General features: G+C 38.6%; 1 protein-coding gene across 1 annotated transcript in view; it reads right to left on the bottom strand.

The window, feature by feature from the left end:
* Nucleotides 1-13,106, bottom strand: part of LOC137976051 (FACT complex subunit SSRP1-like) — a 28,206-nt gene extending 15,100 nt beyond the window's left edge. Inside the window, exons 1-10 of the mRNA XM_068823315.1 lie at nucleotides 12,928-13,106; nucleotides 9,578-9,763; nucleotides 8,586-8,691; nucleotides 7,826-7,903; nucleotides 7,620-7,741; nucleotides 6,503-6,597; nucleotides 4,116-4,251; nucleotides 1,861-1,964; nucleotides 1,622-1,750; nucleotides 240-470 (exon numbers count right to left, since the gene is read on the bottom strand). Coding sequence (XP_068679416.1) covers nucleotides 240-470; nucleotides 1,622-1,750; nucleotides 1,861-1,964; nucleotides 4,116-4,251; nucleotides 6,503-6,597; nucleotides 7,620-7,741; nucleotides 7,826-7,903; nucleotides 8,586-8,691; nucleotides 9,578-9,763; nucleotides 12,928-12,984 — 1,244 coding nt within the window. The 5' untranslated portion in view covers nucleotides 12,985-13,106. The remainder of the gene's footprint in view (nucleotides 1-239; nucleotides 471-1,621; nucleotides 1,751-1,860; nucleotides 1,965-4,115; nucleotides 4,252-6,502; nucleotides 6,598-7,619; nucleotides 7,742-7,825; nucleotides 7,904-8,585; nucleotides 8,692-9,577; nucleotides 9,764-12,927) is intronic.
* Nucleotides 13,107-17,500: the final 4,394 nt, after the last annotated feature.

The raw sequence follows: 17,500 nt of genomic DNA, 5'->3' as shown, positions 1-17,500 counted from the left end.
GTAAAATGAGAGTTTAACCTAGGGGACTCGTGGTGGGTATATCCATGAGATCTTTCCCGCTAAACTGCACTTACTGGTAACTGCACTAAAAGAAAAACAATAGTTTGTCTGGGCTGAATTTCATAGTGAATGAGAAATTAAAGAACACTGTACTGACCAACTTGCCTTTGTAACTTGATAACAAATTGAAATTATTTGAACAAATTCAACAAACAGGAAATGGGATTGCCAGTACTTACTTCTCAATGCTACTGAATACATAAGTCGTGCCAGATTTGGTTTCCACCTCAAAGTCAAATGATCGACTGGATCCGCCTCCACCTTGCACTCGAGCAAAGTTCACCGATGATATCTCGTCAAAGCGCACATGAACTGGAGGTTTGTGTACAAATATAAAGCCTCTTTCCAGTGGATACAGCATGCCACTTCCAGCTTTGTATGAACATGTAATACAACTTATACCTGCATGACTAATATCACAGATAACACAGAAATATGTTATAGAGTGTGTCAAGGGCAATAATAAAATCTTATTCCGAGGCTCAATATGATTAATTCAATTTGCAAATTTGAATTGAGACAGCATACTTGTCTGGATAAAAACTTTCTCTATTACGGGATATAACTTGAACTCACAATTGGCCAGCTCCCAGCCCCAGGGGTGGAACTTCACACATTAAGGGGTGGGTATGCTCATCGGAAATATTGAATTAAGCCCCTAAGGAGACCAGTCTGGGCTTTGCCCAGGATTTGACCCCTAAAAGATACAGGGTCCCAAATTGCGCCTTCCTGGTCGCCAATGCGACTAAAAATTGAGTACTGGCGACCAGTGGGCGACCTACTCTTAAGTTCAGAGCCGTTTGCCAACACCTGTCTGACTTTTTATCCTGCCGATGTTTTTGAAATAAAATGAAAGGAGTGTTCCCGTTAACTACCTCCATAAGGTCGCAAGCCGCCACATTTTTTTTGTGGTTTCTCATAAAATACGTATTGCGGTCGAAAAAATACGCACGATAACAACATGGCGGCTTGTGTGCGACAGAATGTGACTGCTGTTTCCATGGTTGAAATTTTCAACAAAGGGGCTGATGGATTTCTTTATTACATTCGAGGTCGGCTACATTTTCTCTCCAAAATGTCCACTTCTGAAAGCGAAAAATAATGCTTGACACACACACAAGACCGCACGGTCGTTGCTTTCTGGTATCCATAAAAAATTCAAAACGTGCATTTTCAGGCAAAAATTTTTGGCGACCACAAGATTACATTATTGAAATATAACTAATGTTGCAATACAACAACAAAGACTAACTTTCCATCACTTAAATATCAAATACCATATTTAAATAGCATTAACTGAGCATTTTAGTAACTTTCTGGAGGGAGACCAAACATTTTAGTGAGGAAGAAGGAGCATTAAAATGGAGCATTTTAGTGGCAAAGTAAAAGCATAATGTACAAAAGCCTAGTGTTCAGTTCCCTAAAGATTAGCTTCCATAAGCACATGTCATAATGTTCAGCGTTGTATCACCTTTACACACATACAAAGTCACTGCTTTGCCTTGAATTGCGAAGGTGATACAACACTGCCACTCACATTGTAGCTATGTAATAACCTCACCTTTTAAATGTTCCAGGAACTGTTATTCGTCTTCCAATAACAGCCTTCATAAGTCTGCTCACAATTTCATAGATTGGACCACTCATCTCTTGTGTGATCTTTCCCTCATACTTTTCCAGTAGTTCCTCCCTGAATTATAGAAATAGAATGATCTCAAGGTTCATACTAACAAAAATTACTGTTAGACCTTATTCTGTGGCAGCACAAACAGTAAAGTCACCACAATTAAATTGTCTTACTCTGTCAAATTCAGCTTCACATCAAATTCTTCATCCTTTTCAAACTGTATGATCAAAAATGGGTATCTGGTTTGTCCTTGTTTGATTGGTGGATCCATGCTAACCTGAGATGGGAGGAAAAAATGGAGAGGTCTACACTGTAGCATTGTGTTTACATGAAACAGCAAACAGCGAATGACAGGCTGCTCTTTGTCCTAAAAACATGAAAATTCCCTTATTCTTGGTTGTCTCTTTCTGTTGAGAAGTTTTGCTATAGCTATAGATAAAAGGCAAAAAAATCAGTCAAAGAAAACTTTTGTCTATCTTTCTCAGATTTTTGGCAAGACGCAAATTTTGTCCTGGCATTTGCCATTTGCCTCCAACACAATCTCTCTAATAATAAGACTAGTGATGGAAAAACACAAAGAAAATGGTTCTTAGTTTCCACTGCATTCTCTCTAAAGGCGCTGTTACACTGTGAAATGTTTTGTGCAACTTGCCTAGCAATGTTTTGGCGACACCGTGGCAGGACAAGTTGCACCAAAAGTAGAACTTAATTATAATTTCGGCAACCGCTCTTGCAACTTGTCTCGCAACAATTTTGACCGTTGTAGGGTATGTTACATTGTGGAATGTTTTATGCAACTTGTCCCGCCGTAATGTCGCCAAAACATTGCGAGACGAGTTGCACAAAACATTTCACAGTGTAACAGCATCTTAAGTCCCTGATCATTTCTCTACCAATCATTTGTATCCAAGTTCCTTAATTCCCCGACCTCCCTTTCTACATGATTTAAGATAGACAAAAGTTTAGGCCCTGTTTACAAGGAGGGAGGGTAACGCTACTGCTAGGGTTACCCTAATAATAATTATTTATTACATTTAATATAGCGCTTTAACTATTAAAATATTCTAAAGCGCTTTACAACATGTACAAGGAAAAATACATTATACAATAAATAAAACAAAATAATAATAGTAATAAGAATATAAAATTACAAATTAAAAGCTTTCTGTTACAAGAGTCAAAGATAGCCAGGGTTTACAAGCAAAATTTGACAGGTAAGGTTACCCTTTCACCCAGGAACACTCTAAATGACCCTGGTAATCGCACCTGGCTAGAAACCAGCAAAACGTTGTCCCAGGTAGCCAAGCAGAGTGTTTACAAGGCAGATAGGGTTACGCTAGCACCAGGGTAACCCAGGGGTTTCAATAAGTTTTTACTAAACGGCTGGTTTTGTTAAGTAGGCAGCTGTGGCAAGAAAGGGCCCCTTTTCCGTAGGGGGATCTGGGGGCATGCTCCTGCAGAAAATTTTGAAATTTACAATTGTGGTCAAAACTGTTGGGATAATTCCTGCTTTTCCCCCTCCCCCCATTACAATGTTGATTTTTCACTGTCTCCGAAATCAACATCGCTTCATCAATCGCTTGCATGTTTCAACAATGTCTGGGGGGGAAGGGGGGTGCGAAAAAGGCAGCCAAAGAAGAACATAATAATTATGTCGATGGAAGTATGCTCATATGACGATGGAAGTATGTACAGCAAATTCTCTACATTTCGCCCAAAATTTGACAAGTGTCCCAAGTCTTTTGACTCAGATTGTAGGAGCTCGGAAAATGGCATTTCCAGCAATCTGGGAATCGACATTAGTCACAAATATTTATTAACACCACAAGCTGCACATGGCCAAGGTAGAGGACAATCTTTTTCCACTTTCAATCTCTTTTAATAAACAACGCGTGAAAAACCGGAAGGATGTATTGAATGTGATGGAGGCAACATTTGGCACCAGTCTTTCTCCTCTATTCATCCAACATGGTGGAATGCAAAGATTGCATTAGCGAGTGGCTGAGGCGAGTGCAAATAACCAGGAATTCATAAAAACATCCAACATCGAAAAAAGGAGCAGAACATACAGCAAAAGGTTTCTTGATATTCTAGTTGTTTTATTGAATTAAAATAAATAAAAATGGATCGAAGTAAAACGATGAGGATCATGTAATTTAAGCTTATCAAAAAAGTAGGCGGTGATAACTTAGAGAGTAGCCGGCAGAATTCGCCGGTTGCCGGCTTCTCGTGAAACCTCTGGTAACCCTATCTGTCTTGTAAACACATTGCTCAAAAAAAGAAGAAGGCTACTAGGCTAGCAAGCTAGAAAGTTAGTCTCGAGCCCTGACTCCTTTAAGTTTTACAATCCTCACACTCTTCCGTTGAACTCCTCCTTTTCATAAAGGATTCTCCCAATTCTACTCTATCTTCTCACAATCATACTTACAACAAAAAACATAAATCTTTGATCTTTGTGTGGGAGGAGGAAAAGCCGTAACACTGATGTATAGGGAATCTTGTAGTCATAGGTTTTGCCATGGAGTTGGAGGAATGATGGAAAAACCTTCATGGAATAGCGTCCCCTAAAACAGAAAAGAATGTATCAGTTAAACAATTTGCCACACTTTGAAGCACTCTCGTGGTGCTGAACAACAATTTACTGCTTTCTCTATTGCACATGACTGTCTCTTTTTGATGGAGTAACTGGGCTATATTCAACAGCCTGGGTAGAAATCCTGCCAAAGATCCCATAGGATCCTTTCCAGGATCCCCACAGGATCTTGTGTTTGTAAGATTTGCATGGGCAAGTTGGGGATGAAGCAATGAAAATAAGGGATTCTGTCATTACACAAACAAACATTTCTCATATTTTCTATTTTCACTTCAGCTAACCAACTTTAAATCCCTTTTAATAGTTCTGTTAGAGAAAAAACACTGTTTAACTGAAATTCATGGAAAAATTAAATGCTAGTCTGTTTGTATCTCTTTGTGGGTATAATGTACAGTATTACAAGAAGAATAGAGCTCAGCCATATATGGAAGTGATGTCAATAATTTTTTTTTTGAGAAGGAGTGGTGGGGTGGTGGTACCGTATTTACCCGTGTATAAGTCGATCCCATGTATAAGTCGACCCCCCATTTTTGATGGCAAAAAACGCAATTTCTTAATTTTTTTGTCAAATGTTCATGGGACACTAATCTTGTATTCTTCGATTTCTGGAAATGTGGATACACAAAAAAATCAGGGCCTCAAGCGCTTAATAGTTTTGTTGTTCAGCAGCTGTTGTATATGCGGGCGTTTTGTCCTTGAGTTTCGAAAAAGTTCTCTGAAAATCGAACATGTAAACCTCAAACTCACCTGTTTCGTTGTTCAAGGATAAAGGGCTTTAGAGGATAAGCATAATGCAACATCAGAGAAGCAGGAGTCAATCTTTGAAAATAACTTGCGAACGATGCGAAAATGTGCAAGGTTTTATTGGTCCTTGACTTACAATTTCTCAAATGACAAACAAAACAAAACTCATAAACCAAACAATACGAAGTTTGCAAAAGCATTTAAATCTGCCAGGTTTGTGTAAAGAATAAAAAACAACCATTACCAACCAGCATTTTCACGCAAACACGAGTGACAGTGCTTGCACGCAAACACGAGGTATTGTGCCAGGTTACTAAGCCGTTGAACGATCGTGTTTTATTCGAAGAAACAGAAATGCCTTTTAGAGCTTTCTGCCTTTGGAAAACGAAAATTTCCAGTGTCTATTTCATATTTGTGCTTGTGAGTATCTTCAACATTTAGAGTTGGACAAATCCTTTTTTATTTCAACTGGAATTGCTCACATTCGTTTTGAAGTCTTTTGTCATTCATTTTGAAGTCTTTTACAATGTACATCGGCTTGTGTCCACTGCGTTCGTTATGCCCAAGACAACATTATTATGTTAATTTTGAATAAATTACTTAGCTGGAACTTGGCTCAAAATCTTTGACCCGTGTATAAGTCGAGGGCGATTTTTGGAGCTTCTTTTGAGGCCATAAAAGGTCGACTTATACACGGGTAAATACGGTAATTACCGTAAAAACCCGCAGATAATCTGCACCTTTTTTCCAAAAATCTTCGCAAGAAATCAGGGGTGTGGCTTATCTGCGGGAACATTTGAAAAAGGTGTTGTGAATTTCAACGCCAATTTCCGTTAACTGACATGTCGACGACAGCCTGTAACTTCAACAGTAATCAATCCTCCACATGCAAGAAAAATACCACGCAATTCTTGATTGTTCACATGGTAGATGGCCCAATGTTTCTTCGGCGTTTAGCACTTTGATAGCAAATTTGTCAAACAAATAGTCTTGCGTCAACTACTGACGAACAAAATAATAAAGACCGTGTTACACTGGGCAATGTTTCATGCAGCTTATCGCTTTTTGTAAACTGTTAAAACATCATGCTGCTTCCAGTGCCCAGTTTCTCATTTTTGTCTGATCTAATGCCTGGTTACTAAGCTTCGAATCTTGTTGTAATGCAAAAATCTATGGAAAAACTGCGTTGAATGAAGAAATTCCTGTCAACAATCACCAGAAAAAGATCAATCCTATGACAAATAATGTTGGTAGAAACAAGGTTCATAATGTTAAAGTACTAAAATTGTGGGCAAGACACGTTAATAGTGAGTTTACGTTCGATGAACAGTGCATGATGAAGAAGACTTCTCAAGACTCTACTTTGGATTTCTTTTGATTTATTTCAAAAAAAATTTTTTCCCAAAATTTGAGCTCCTAAATTCAGGGTGCGGCTTATCTGCGGGTTTTTACGGTAGTTTCCATTGAAATAAAATCACCTTGGGGTTAAACAAGCAACATCAGGCAATGTAACAATAGCATCTCCTGTTGCTTGAATAATGTCAGCTTTTTGAAGAACCTGTTCGTGAAAATGCTAAAAAAAAACAAAAGAAAATGGTTGAATAAAGGTCTGTAAGCAAACCTGCAAGTACAAATTACCTATGTTCTTTCTTGTGTAAGCTATCAACCAAAATATGTACCATGACATCTGTATTGGGAGTCACACCTTTGGATAGTTCATGAGCTAACTCAGAATCAAGCCCAAGATTGAATATTCTTTTCATTAATTTTGCTCATCATTTTTTTAAAGGGACACTGTTATGCTATCTTCAGTAACTCTCTAAAAATCTAACAAATGCTGTTCAGCTGATGGCAGCCACAGAATTATGACAAAAGAAAGGAAAGAAAGAAAGAGATGACGTAGAAGAGATTTAAAAGCCACCATCAAGGTGTTCAAAGATAAAGTTTACGGAATATTAACCAGAAATCTCTACAAACACCATGTTTAAACTCATTGGCAAGATGAGCTTGGGATTAGGTACCTGCAAGGGTTGTGCCGGACGCACACAACAAGGTGGTAGTCATGGTAACCCTACCACAGTCCACCACCTGGCACCTGTCTCACTGACGAGGTAGTCTGCGGAATACTTACCAACACATATTTACCAAGGGGGGAGATGGGTGGGAGCACAATTTACGTGTCGCATTCAACAATCAAGTGCACAAGAATAGATCTGCAAAGATCTGCAAGGTCGAGCATATAGGCCCCTGCACCAACCCAAGGGGCACCCCCATAACCCTACCATGTAACACTGCTGACCAGCAATGCCACGATTTTAACTTTACCGAAATTTCAATAAGCCACACGAAAGTGTTCCTTTAACCAAGAGTGAGACTTATAGATTTTACTCTGTCTAATGCCAGACAATTTCACTATTAATGGGGACCCACTTCAGGGGTGAATGGGGGAAAGCACTCGTATAAATTTGCACAGTAATGAATAAATTTGTTGTTTGATGATCTATCAATCACATTGAAAAGGGTGGAAATGTAAGGAGAAGTAATGTGCTGGTCACTGTTACACATTAGGAGGGAATGGTGAAGTCAGGCCCATACCTTGACTGGATCAACTGTAGAACCATCTGTTGCTGTTGTGGCTGGGATGTAAAATCTCATCTCCATAAGACAAATTTGGGCATCGTCATGTTGGTGAAACTCCAGTGTAACTTCGTTCTTCCCTGAAGTGTATTTTAAAGTTGAAGTGAGTCCATTTTGTTGCCTTTCCTGTGCACACAGTCCCCCCATACATGTAGGTTACCCACCTGTAGTTGCCTGGGAGACGTCCTTCAAAGGAACAACAAATGCTGGTTTTTCGTCTACTTCAAATGAAAGAGAGGAACCTGTCAAAATCAAGGAGATTTTCAATATTAACTTCTTTCTAAAGAAAGAACGTGGAAGGGCAGTGGAATGGTGGTTTCAAAAGAACTTTCACAATTTACAAAGGAGCTTGTGGCACGTTCTTTGGAAAAAAAACTGAAGACCTTGCTTCCTTGCTCAAGTAACAACAACAACAACAACAACAACCATCTTTCTTCGTATTCACACTAAAACAACCATAACATACATTTAAATTAAAATAGAAGAAATTAAAATTATACACTGAGTAATACTTTATTTCAGCCATGTGTCAAAATATACTGCAGGCTTTGCCAACTTAATTCATGGTAAACAATGGACTTAACTCCCAAAAGACACAGCATTGTTTCCCTCACTAGCAGTATTTAAAAATGAAATTTCAGGCATTTATTGACACTTACTCCTTTGCCCTTACTACGTGTAATTTCCATTGACTTTGATGCTTTTTCCTTATTATTATTATTTCTTTCTTTCTCTTTTTTTTTAATTTCAGTATAAAATGCTCATCTTTGAGCGACTGACCTACAGTGCAGCAGTGGTAAATAAATAAGAAACAAGTTAATTTCCAGGTGAAAAGCAAAACCCTGCTTCACATTGGCGAAGAAATTCATCTCAGCGTGTAAAACTTATCAGTGAGGTGCTTCAAAATGCTTTTTCTTGACTTGCCTTTGAATTTTGCAACACCCCAATTCCATCCTTTGACAGAAAGTTCAACTTCTTCTAAATCCATGGAAAAGTGTTTCTTCACAAATGCTGACAACTGGTCAAAGTCCTTGATAGAAATATGCAATAATACCATAGCGTTAAATGAGGTTAAACAAAGTTTAACCAAGTAAACAACTAGGAGCGACTGCAGCCAATTGGTCAGCGGTTTTAGTATACTTGCGCATACGTGGAATACCTCGTGCTTTGGGCTGTATCGCTTATTTATCAGTGTGGCGGGAAGTAGGAGCATTGTGTGTGGAGCGTTTAGCGGTTTTTGTTTGTTTTTTTTTTGTTCCCTCCCTCCCCACCCTCTACTTTCCACTGTGTATCAGTGTGACGGGTGCCTGTTCTTTTCGGGGGCGTGGGGGCTCATGGCTGAGTTGTCAGGTTTTGCCAGCCATCGGTGCAGTCTCCATCTTGGAGCTGGCTGCCAACAGTGGAAGCTCCAGGATGTTTCGGGCACCCAACCTCCAAAGAGCGACGATGTTGTTTACAACTTTTTTTGACACCAAGGAGAGAGGAATTGGAAATTTCCTATTTGTGAGTTGGGTCATTATTGGGTCAATATTGTAGATTCGATGTCATCCCTGTTTTGTGGATTAATTAACAATGTTTTAAACACTAAAAAAGAGGAAAATTGGAAATTTCCAGTACACAAGTTTGGCCACTTTGGGGCCCACGCTGTAGATTCAATGTCAACGCTGTTTTGAAGGTTTTCCTTTTTTCCATTATACTGATTTCAGTTTTCAAGAAACAAAAGCAGCCTTTTGTATTGGGTATCACCTTAACAAAGTGAGGTTAATGCATTGCTGTTTTAAGTAGCTGTCTTTTTTTAATTTGGTTTGCAACCATTCTTGGATTTGAGTGACATTTCATGGGGTTTGCACCTTCCTTGAGAAGCTTTCATAACCGTCAAACTAATATTATTACATACAACAAAAAGAAAAACTTACAGATTCTTTGAAACCTTCAAACTTGAATTGCAAACCATTTGTCAAAGAAACTTTTAGTTCAAATCCCCTTGCCACTCTCATCCATTGCGTTGATTCAATGTCAGCAACTGTAGCTTGATCAACTTTGCCTGTTTTGTTGGCTCTAAATATCACTCCTCCTGAATGCAATTTCAACCGACCATCATTCTATGGAAAAATAGAAAAGGAAAGGAAAGGAACTTTATTTAAGTGTCTAATCTTCCAGCGCCAAAGAGCACTAATCAGGGACATTGTAAATTGCAATTAATAAGTTAACGCAAATCAAAGCAAATTTGAGTTTTTGACGAGAGGGGAAAACCGGAGTACCGGGAGAAAAACCTCTCGGTGCAGAGTAGAGAACCAACAAACTCAACCCACAGATGATGCTGAGTCTGGGAATCAAACCCGGGCCACATTGGTTGGAGGCGAGTGCTATCACCACTGCGCCATCCTTGCATCCCCATCGCCACGATCGCGATCCCCATCGCCATGAAACCTCTTTGTTCTGCTCACTCTTTTACATTAAGCAAAAACATCATTTTTCCTAATTTCCAATCTTTAATAAAATTAATTTTTAATGCTTTTTTGCCTCTAAAAGCTCTAAAAATCTTGGAATTTGCTAAACTCATCTAAAAATGTAAAAGGCAAATCTGGATTTTTGTAGCTATGCCTAGGTCCCAAACAGTTGAAAGGTTGGGGGTGCAGTTATACCACATCATTATCATCATGTGTTGCATTGCTAATCCAAGGTGATGTTTGTTCACTGCCATTGGTCTTTAGTATCACAACCACCCACTCTTTTTCAAGTATACACAGTATGTTGTGGTTCAATTTTTTTTCCTGGTCAGGGCTTGAAATTGCGACTCACTGGTCGCCAATGCAACCAAAAATTGAGGGCTGGCGACTAGATTTTCAGCACTGGTCGCCAACTGGCGAATCACGTTTTGTCTGATAACCCAGGATAAACAGCAGACAACTGTTGTATTTGAATCTTTATAACAATGAAATCGTTCGGAACTGGTAGCTATAACACGACTCACCTTTCTTTCCCCATTAAAATAATGTATAAATACTACACATTGTTAATTAATAGCACAAATTTACTTGGATCACCGCGTTTACTAGGTGCCATATTGTTTCAGCGGCTTCATGGGATCGTGGGCACACTTAAACACCGTATGCTTCTTGCCGGTTACCATGAATTTTGCACCCAGAAGACGAAGATTCGGCAAGAAGGTTAATTGAAAATTTAAATCCATCGTCAGTTGTGAATGCCGAAAACGTAGATTTAGCCATATTACTGAAGGACCTCCTCGGAACTAGCTGGATATTGATAACATATTGATAATGAAGCTAAACATCGAACAATGAGCTTGGAATTTGCATGGAACCTTCAAAAAGCAATGATAATTATGACTTTCCATTGCATGCAAAGTTGGCGACCAAAATTTATGATCTGGCGACCAAATTTTCCCCATTAGTCACCAGCTGGCACCTGAGCAAAAAAGTTAATTTCAAGCCCTGCTGGTTCAAAGTTTTTAAAATCAATAACAGGGTTTGTGACGGATTTTGTATATAAAATTCCAGGTGTATTCAAGTGTAGTATAAACCGAAGGGTTGTTTATATTTAATAGGGAGACACAAGTGAAGACAGAGATGCCATAATCAACATGCTATACTATACGACTGTGTGCTCGAGGCTTAACAATAATCATGTTACCTCTCATTCCATTGCATAATCATGTACTATCATATTACTACATCAAGGAGTTTTCAAGAACTAGAAAGTGAGTTCTCAAGGAGTGTTTATAAAAAGATTTCTATGCCATGCATCATGTTTCAGTGTTTTCTTTGCTGAAAAAGTCTACATTGATATTCTTTTCCACATTCTTTGAATTAAGTGCATGCACACATATTTTAACTTTTAACCGCACGACCATGGGCCGAGCGTGGTTCTTGCTCTGCACGCTGTTTATTTTTTGTTTTGTCGGAGAGTTGAACCAAACTTCCACTCGGCCATATGTATAGTCAGTGGGACTTCCAATCATGCAACTTATAATGTTTATTTGCCAAAAGCTGTTAAAATGCCAATGTACTTAAAATTTTATGAATATTCCACTCTTTATTTAGAACAAAATATATTTCCTTTTTGTGTTATTAAAGGGCTTATACCACATTATCAAAGCGAGTATTGAATACATAAAAAGGCTTTACGTCATCCATGGAAAGTGTCGACTTTGCAATTTTCATTGGTATGGAAATCACTACCGTACTAAAGATGGCAGTGGATAACGTAATTCTTGAATTATGTCACTTGTGTGACTACTTTGCTAGCCCTTTACTCATGTAAAAGACCAATTAAATTGAATTGACTTTCAAGAAAGAAAGCTGTAAGTTGTTAAAAGTGTCATTATCCTGTTGTTTGTACCATACATATCCCGAAGAAAGTTCCAGATTAATTAAGACCATACGTCATCGGATATTTTACAACGGCTACGACTGATAGTGCAATCGGAGATTTCACCTCGGCTATAAGTACAGTGTTGGTGCAATAACTTCGTGTGCAGTCGTTGTTGTCAGTTGTTGTGCTACAGATTGATCAAGTGATTTTGTGTCTATAGTCATCAGTGAATCAACAAGGACTGCTTTGGAATGTGCACTACGTTGCGACTATAGTGGTAAGAAAAGAGATAAATTTGCAAAGCGCGGTTATAAGATCTAAAAGATCTTCTTGTTGCATTTAATCTTTCCCCAATTTTTGAAATGTCTCTTTAACCAATTGCAAGCATGAGGCAAATCTCAATAATTTTCACTCAAGCAAAATTTCAAGGAGTTTTCAAGCAGTCCTGATACCCCAGCATCATTGCCGTGGAGCCTGGAAACAACAAGACATGCCTTTGGCGGAAACGTTGGTTCATGTTATTGTAGAATTAAGACAACGTGTTTTTCTCTATGCTACTACCATGCTCATTTTTCTTTTTAAAGAATTATTTAAAGTGAAAAATGGTTTAAGTACCTCATTACTTTTTTTTGTTTTGTTTTGAAATGCCAAAAATTTGGGTCGGTCGGACGACGCTAAACGGAGATAAGAAAGAGGATAGCCTAACCACAGAAGGCAACAATGCTAACCCCCTCGCGGAGATCACTGCACCTCATCTTTAGGTCACCTGGAAAATATTAGCATGCATCAATGCACCCAACGTCCGAACTCATGGAAAGTAACCTTAAGTCAACAGATAACAATAGCCAAAAAAATGCTTTCCCATCTCTTCTCGTGACAAAATCTTCGCAAATGTGACCGGGTGATGCCACCAAAATAGAATAAATCTTACCAAAGCTCCTCTAACAAGAAGATAAATATCATTGTATTCCAGAACATCTGTGGCCATTTTCCAAGAACTCAACAGCCTTCAAGATAAAAGAGTTTTTACGAAAACATCAAGAAAATGGAATTACACCAGAGAGTCAATTTCACTTCCCGCGCGTTTGTCAAAATGGTGGTGGTTTCTTCTAAGAGGGAAGACTGGAACTACTCGAAAGTTGGAATGTTGTACTGGATGGGATTTGTAAAATATGGACTGGAATTGTAAAGCAAAAAATTTACAAAAAGAGAGATTTGTAAAACATGGATTTGTAAAAGGGAATTCCACACAAATCAATTAGAAAAGTTTTTATTTTTTCTTATCAACATTAACAATGCTGTTTAATACTTTAGAGATACTCTAGCCCAGTTACGTTGTCTTTTGACCACCAGGGGCAGAAAACTAGGAAAAGTCAAACTCTATATCTACAAAATGTAGTCACCATTTTATTCACCAAAAAAACCGAAGTCGAAGCGAGAGTATTCAATTATAATCGCTTGAAAACCTCTTGACAAAATCTCAGAAATCCAGAGATATTTCCTCAGCACAACTAAGAATACCGCCTTCATTCTCGAAGCGTCGCTTTAATTATGCCGATTTATCCTTTAATTTCTCAACAGCATTGTGTTTCTTCTCCGCAAACGTGAAACAAACATACATGCCAAAGAAATCAATGCAACTGTGAGCGAGCCAAGACGCGCGTCTAGACTGAGCTAATACAGATGTCTTTTAGGCAAGAACGGCAACCAGAAGAGAGCTGTTTCCCCTTTTAGGCGTTCCAATCTGCATGAAACCATCTCTCACCTCCGTCTGGAGAAGACCCGGACACGCGCGGTTCATACCGTACGTTTATGCCTGTAGAATCTGTTCAACTCAAATGTCAATTCCTTGTAAAATCCAGCATCTTATTTTTTTTTGGTAGGCAAGGGATCGGAGAGCCAGAACATTTACGCATGTGCGAACGGAATCTTTGAACAAGACAGAAAAACTAGAAAAACGCAGTACCTCCAGACTTGGCGCTGGAGCGTCGTACCAAACGAGTCATCCCGGGACTTCGGCCCGTGCGATCGCTTTTGGACGCAGTTGGCCCTTCGCTGCTTTCTGCTACCGACCTCGCCTCCCGGTACGGCATTGAGGGAGAGATATGTCGGCCCCTAAACCATATGAGACAAATCCCACGCCTAAAAACAGCTCCAGACGGCCCTTGTCAATTTAGCGTAAGAATTCGATGGCTTATATATTGAAGGGAAAATTCATTTTATCTGTCATATGGTAAGCACTGCAGTCGCAGATTACAAAGTGTACGCACGCGCCCTTCTAAAAGTAGCATACATACATATGCATGCATAAAACTTAATTTTATTATTTCATCTCGAATTTCAGAATAACTACAAGAGCTAATACATTCGAGGCACTATATTTACAGCTAAAATACATAGCATATACAGGTACATAACTAAATTTATACACAATATTTAAAGATATATTAATTAAAAAGAAAAGCCGCTGTAAAAATGCGGCCCTCGATTCTCTTTCAAAACCAGTAAACTCCGTGGCACGGATAAAATCAGATAGCGCCTTCCGCAACTTAGCTGATACCGTAAGAAAAAGAACTAAGACCATGACTGGTTGTTCTAGGTTTATTGAGGGACAGAATGCAATTTCCACAAAAATCATGCCAAAGAAGAGGACGGGAGAGAAAACGAATCTTTCATATAAGCAGGAAAAACCTTTAAAAAAAACAACAAAAACATACTTTTATACAGTAATATGAGGAAATTCTGAATGCGCTTATTGCACAGAGATGTAGAGTTTGACGTAAGTGGTAAGATGACAGGCAATTTGTAAATATAAATCTCAGTATTCTGTTATTTACATTACACTGTTCCTTTGAAAACAAATTACGAAAGGCTAGTTCTTTGATAGTTTTCGCACAGGTAGTTTTTTGTAATGGAGACAGGTCGTTTCGACCGATGAAGCCATTTTGTTCAAATTTAAAACAGTTTAAAACCCGTTTTTAACACAGTTTTTTTTTTTATGAGTGTGTGTATATACAGGGGCTTTTAACAATTTCTTTGTAAATCATCTAAAAGAATAGTCCGGGCGAACACCTTTTTAGTTCGGGGCGAAAGGACTTTCATTTCTAGCAAACGGGTTTCTATTCGGGCGAATTGGCTTCGGGCGAATAGGCTATCGGGAGAAACTATATCGCAAGTTTTGTGTGAATATTTTCGGGGTGTCCATAGCAATCGTTTTCTTCCTAAGCGCAAAACATGTCAAATCGTCCGTTCTCACCGAGGACAATTTACCTTTATCCGACGATACACGCAATGTTTGGCGTTTAAAACGGCAAACGTGAGGTCGAAAGTTGCATTCTCCTAAATATAATAAAGACACTTTCTGTCTTGACTCATTTTTAGCCTGTTAGTTTCAGATAAAGAGCATCTTCCACAAAAGGAAGAGAAAAGTTGGAATCCGAAGGTCGTTAGTATTTTCAATTGAAGATAAATTTTAATTTTCTCTTCAAATTACATAAATTAAGCGCTGTTTCGCCCAATGTCAGTTTTGAGGAACTACTACGCCCCTGTCATATTAGTTACGTTTTCGTTGCCGTCGCCTTTCTACAAAAGGGCCCGAATGAAATCCTCTTGAAATTAAAGTGTCGATTATTTGGAGAAGGTTTCAACCCGGGCTCAATTTCAGTCCGGGCTTTGTGAAACCGGGCTAGGATTTTCAGCCCGGGCAAACGGGCTGAAATATCCATGTCATCGCTATCATTTTTTTGCAGCCCGGGCTGAAGAAGAAATGTGAACAAGCGCAAGATCATGTTTCAGTATCTCATTAAATTTGCGTTTTACGCCCGGGCTGAAATTGAGCATGTGATCGCAACAAAATTTCAGCCTGGTGTCCGAGCGAATTTGGACCCCCTTCGCGGATTTGGGACCCCCCATATTACAGCTTGCTTATTTTATTGTTTATCGATACAGAGTTAGATTTTGGATCAGGGAAGCTTGAGGAAAAGACTTAGATCAGTTAATTTGTTGTTTAAGATCATTCACGGCTGCATTTCGTATAAAAGATGTAGATGCGAATTTTAACTCCTTTCTGACAGAAGCTTAATAACGCACTTGGAATTCATAGAATTGTCGTGTTGTCTTTTTAATAAGGAAAATATAAAGCAAAGTCAGACTTAAGCTTCTGTTAAAGTTGTTGAAAGCACACGCTGTGGTTTTTTCGTAAAGCGTTGCTTTTTCTTCCATTTAATAGTTTGAATGGGCGGTGCTTCCCACGTTGGATCGATGGAGGTGCCACTTTTTGAAGGAACACCTCTTGGTTGGAAGACGCGTTCTTAGAAGTTTACTTGATTACAAGGCTTCAGAAAATTTTTCGTTTTTTATAACCAAACTTATCGTCAAGTCGTGAATTCTCGTATTAATTTTCAATAAGTTGAAAAAGCGAAGTTACACTTGAGTTTCATTAAGTAAAGTACGATCGTCCGGGTGAGTGTAGTCCTGGGAACGAGGTTGCTGAGAAGGACTGTTTGAGATGACATTGACTGAGCCATTGACTGACGTTTCGACAACCTGAGCGGAAGTCATCTTCAGGGTCAAGTGACTCTTGACTCTGAAGATGACTTCCGCTCAGGTTGTCGAAAGGTCAGTCAATGTCATCTCGACCAGTCCTTCTCAGGACTACACTCACTCGGACGATCGTACTTTACTTAATGATATGACTCCTGGGTTCAAACCATTTACAACTTGAGTTTCAGTAAAGGTATTCTAAACACGCGCTGCGGTAGTTTGTAAAGTAGATGCAAATTTTAACTCTTGTCTTTGAAAGCATTGTTTTTTTAATGTTCCTTTTCTTTCAATTGATATTTTAAATGGTCGGCACTTTAAAAGAACCGTTATTGATATTTATTCTAACAGACATACTTTGTAACTGCTCTTTATGCAACTGTTAGACTGTCGTTTATACTTTACATTTTTAGTGGCATTATTTGTAAATAATATCGTATATGATGTAAATAGTTTGATCCTTTTTTTTTTGTTAATATTATACTCGACTCATTAGCTACTTAAGCTAGGAGCCTAATAAGCTCCAGGCCCTCGAGTATAAATAAAGTTTTCAGTTTTCAGTTCAGAGGTGAGAGAGAGATGGGAAAGAAATTCTGTGGTTTCATAAATAGAACAATCGCCATAACACAAAAGAATGAACAGTTTATTTTGACCAATAAACTTCGCGTATACTAAAAGTATTTAAAGTGTCCCTCGCAAGAGTGAGTATAGTAATCATTCCGTTTAGAACTGTTAGACTGAGATGGCCGAGATCAAATTATACAACCTATTATTAAGCGCGCTATGACCATATTTTGGACATTATCACAATGTGTTAAACAATAATTAACAATTATTATTCATTCAAAATATTTCCCCGTTTCTGATTGGTTAGAGCCACATGCATAATTCACCATAACCAGCTGCTGTTCACCAAATTTGGAAAGAAACTTCGTCATATTGAATCAATGACGTCAAAAGTGCAG

Source organism: Montipora foliosa, chromosome 11 (assembly GCF_036669935.1).
Source record: "Montipora foliosa isolate CH-2021 chromosome 11, ASM3666993v2, whole genome shotgun sequence".
Classification (NCBI taxonomy): domain Eukaryota; kingdom Metazoa; phylum Cnidaria; class Anthozoa; order Scleractinia; family Acroporidae; genus Montipora; species Montipora foliosa.
Note: the sequence above shows the minus strand (reverse complement) of the source record. Positions and strands in the feature narration are given on the sequence as shown.